The following is a 1193-nucleotide window of genomic DNA, read 5'->3' on the forward strand; positions in this document are numbered from 1 at the left end:
TGAAGACAACATGAAGACAACATGAGGACAACATGAGGACAACATGAAGACAAAATGAGGACAACATGAAGACAACATGAGGACAACATGAAGACAACATGAAGACAACATGAGGACAACATGAGGACAACGTGAGGACAAAATGAGGACAAAATGAGGGCAACATGAAGACAACATGAAGACAACATGAGGACAACATGGGGGCAACATGAAGACAACATGAAGACAACATGAGGGCAACATGAGGACAACATGAAGACAACATGAGGACAACATGAGGACAACATGAAGACAACATGAGGACAACATGAAGACAACATGAGGACAACATGAGGACAACATGAAGACAACATGAAGACAACATGAGGACAACATGAGGACAACATGAAGACAACATGAGGACAACATGAAGACAACATGAAGACAACATGAGGACAACATGAAGACAACATGAAGACAACATGAAGACAACATGAAGACAACTTGAGGACAACATTTTCAGTTTGTTGTTATGGTTACAGATACCTGGGCGGGGCTTCAACAGGAAGTGAAGCTTCAACAGGAAGTGAAGCCCTTCCAGTAGAAGTTCTTGCAGCCGGCTTTGCGTTCGCGGGGGGGCAGGTTGTTTGGGTTCTCGGCGGACCGCTCCAGGTTGACCTTTCCTCCTGTTTCCATGGATACCACCTCGGCGTCCCGCAGGGCCCCGGCCTCAGGCAGACCCATCTGAGCGAGGAGATCCTCCAAGGCACGTTTACTCCACTCCTGGAAGACAGAGACGAGACGTCTGAGTCCTGCTGGACCACAAAACACTAGCCGGGGGGGACTCGTGGTCTTGCTTTCCTGGGGGGTCCTCGTGTGAGCCAGTTTCGATGTGGTGCTTGATGGTTTTTGCGACTGCACTTGGGGACACATTCAAAGTTTTCCCAGTTTCCCGGACCGACTGCCCGTCATTTCTTACAGTAACGATGACCTCGTTTCTCTCCTCTTAGCTGATTGGCTCTTGCCATAATCTGAATTCTCCCAGTCGTCCAATAGGCTGTCGGCTGTGTATCAACCTGACTTCTGATGGTCCCAGCTCGATTAAGAAGGAGGAAACTCCACTAATGAACCCTGACCAGGCCCACCTGGGGGGGTAAACCATTTCAGGGACTACCTCATGGAGCTCAGTGAGAGAACACCAAGGGGGGGGGGGG

The 1193-nt window shown here is 49.5% G+C and overlaps 2 protein-coding genes across 2 annotated transcripts in view; both read right to left on the reverse strand.

Annotated features, from left to right (window-relative positions):
* Positions 1–1193, reverse strand: part of LOC117938780 (collagen alpha-2(IV) chain-like) — a 31202-nt gene that overhangs the window by 13167 nt on the left and 16842 nt on the right. Inside the window, exon 13 of the mRNA XM_034863647.1 lies at positions 601–762. Coding sequence (XP_034719538.1) covers positions 601–762 — 162 coding nt within the window. The remainder of the gene's footprint in view (positions 1–600; positions 763–1193) is intronic.
* The window catches only part of sst1.2 (somatostatin 1, tandem duplicate 2), a 3100-nt gene continuing 2438 nt past the window's right edge, over positions 532–1193 (reverse strand). The window contains exon 3 of the mRNA XM_034864713.1: positions 532–762. Within this exon, the coding sequence (XP_034720604.1) occupies positions 556–762 (207 nt within the window). The 3' untranslated portion in view covers positions 532–555. The remainder of the gene's footprint in view (positions 763–1193) is intronic.

The sequence above is a fragment of the Etheostoma cragini genome, chromosome 3 (genome assembly GCF_013103735.1).
Source record: "Etheostoma cragini isolate CJK2018 chromosome 3, CSU_Ecrag_1.0, whole genome shotgun sequence".
Taxonomy (NCBI): domain Eukaryota; kingdom Metazoa; phylum Chordata; class Actinopteri; order Perciformes; family Percidae; genus Etheostoma; species Etheostoma cragini.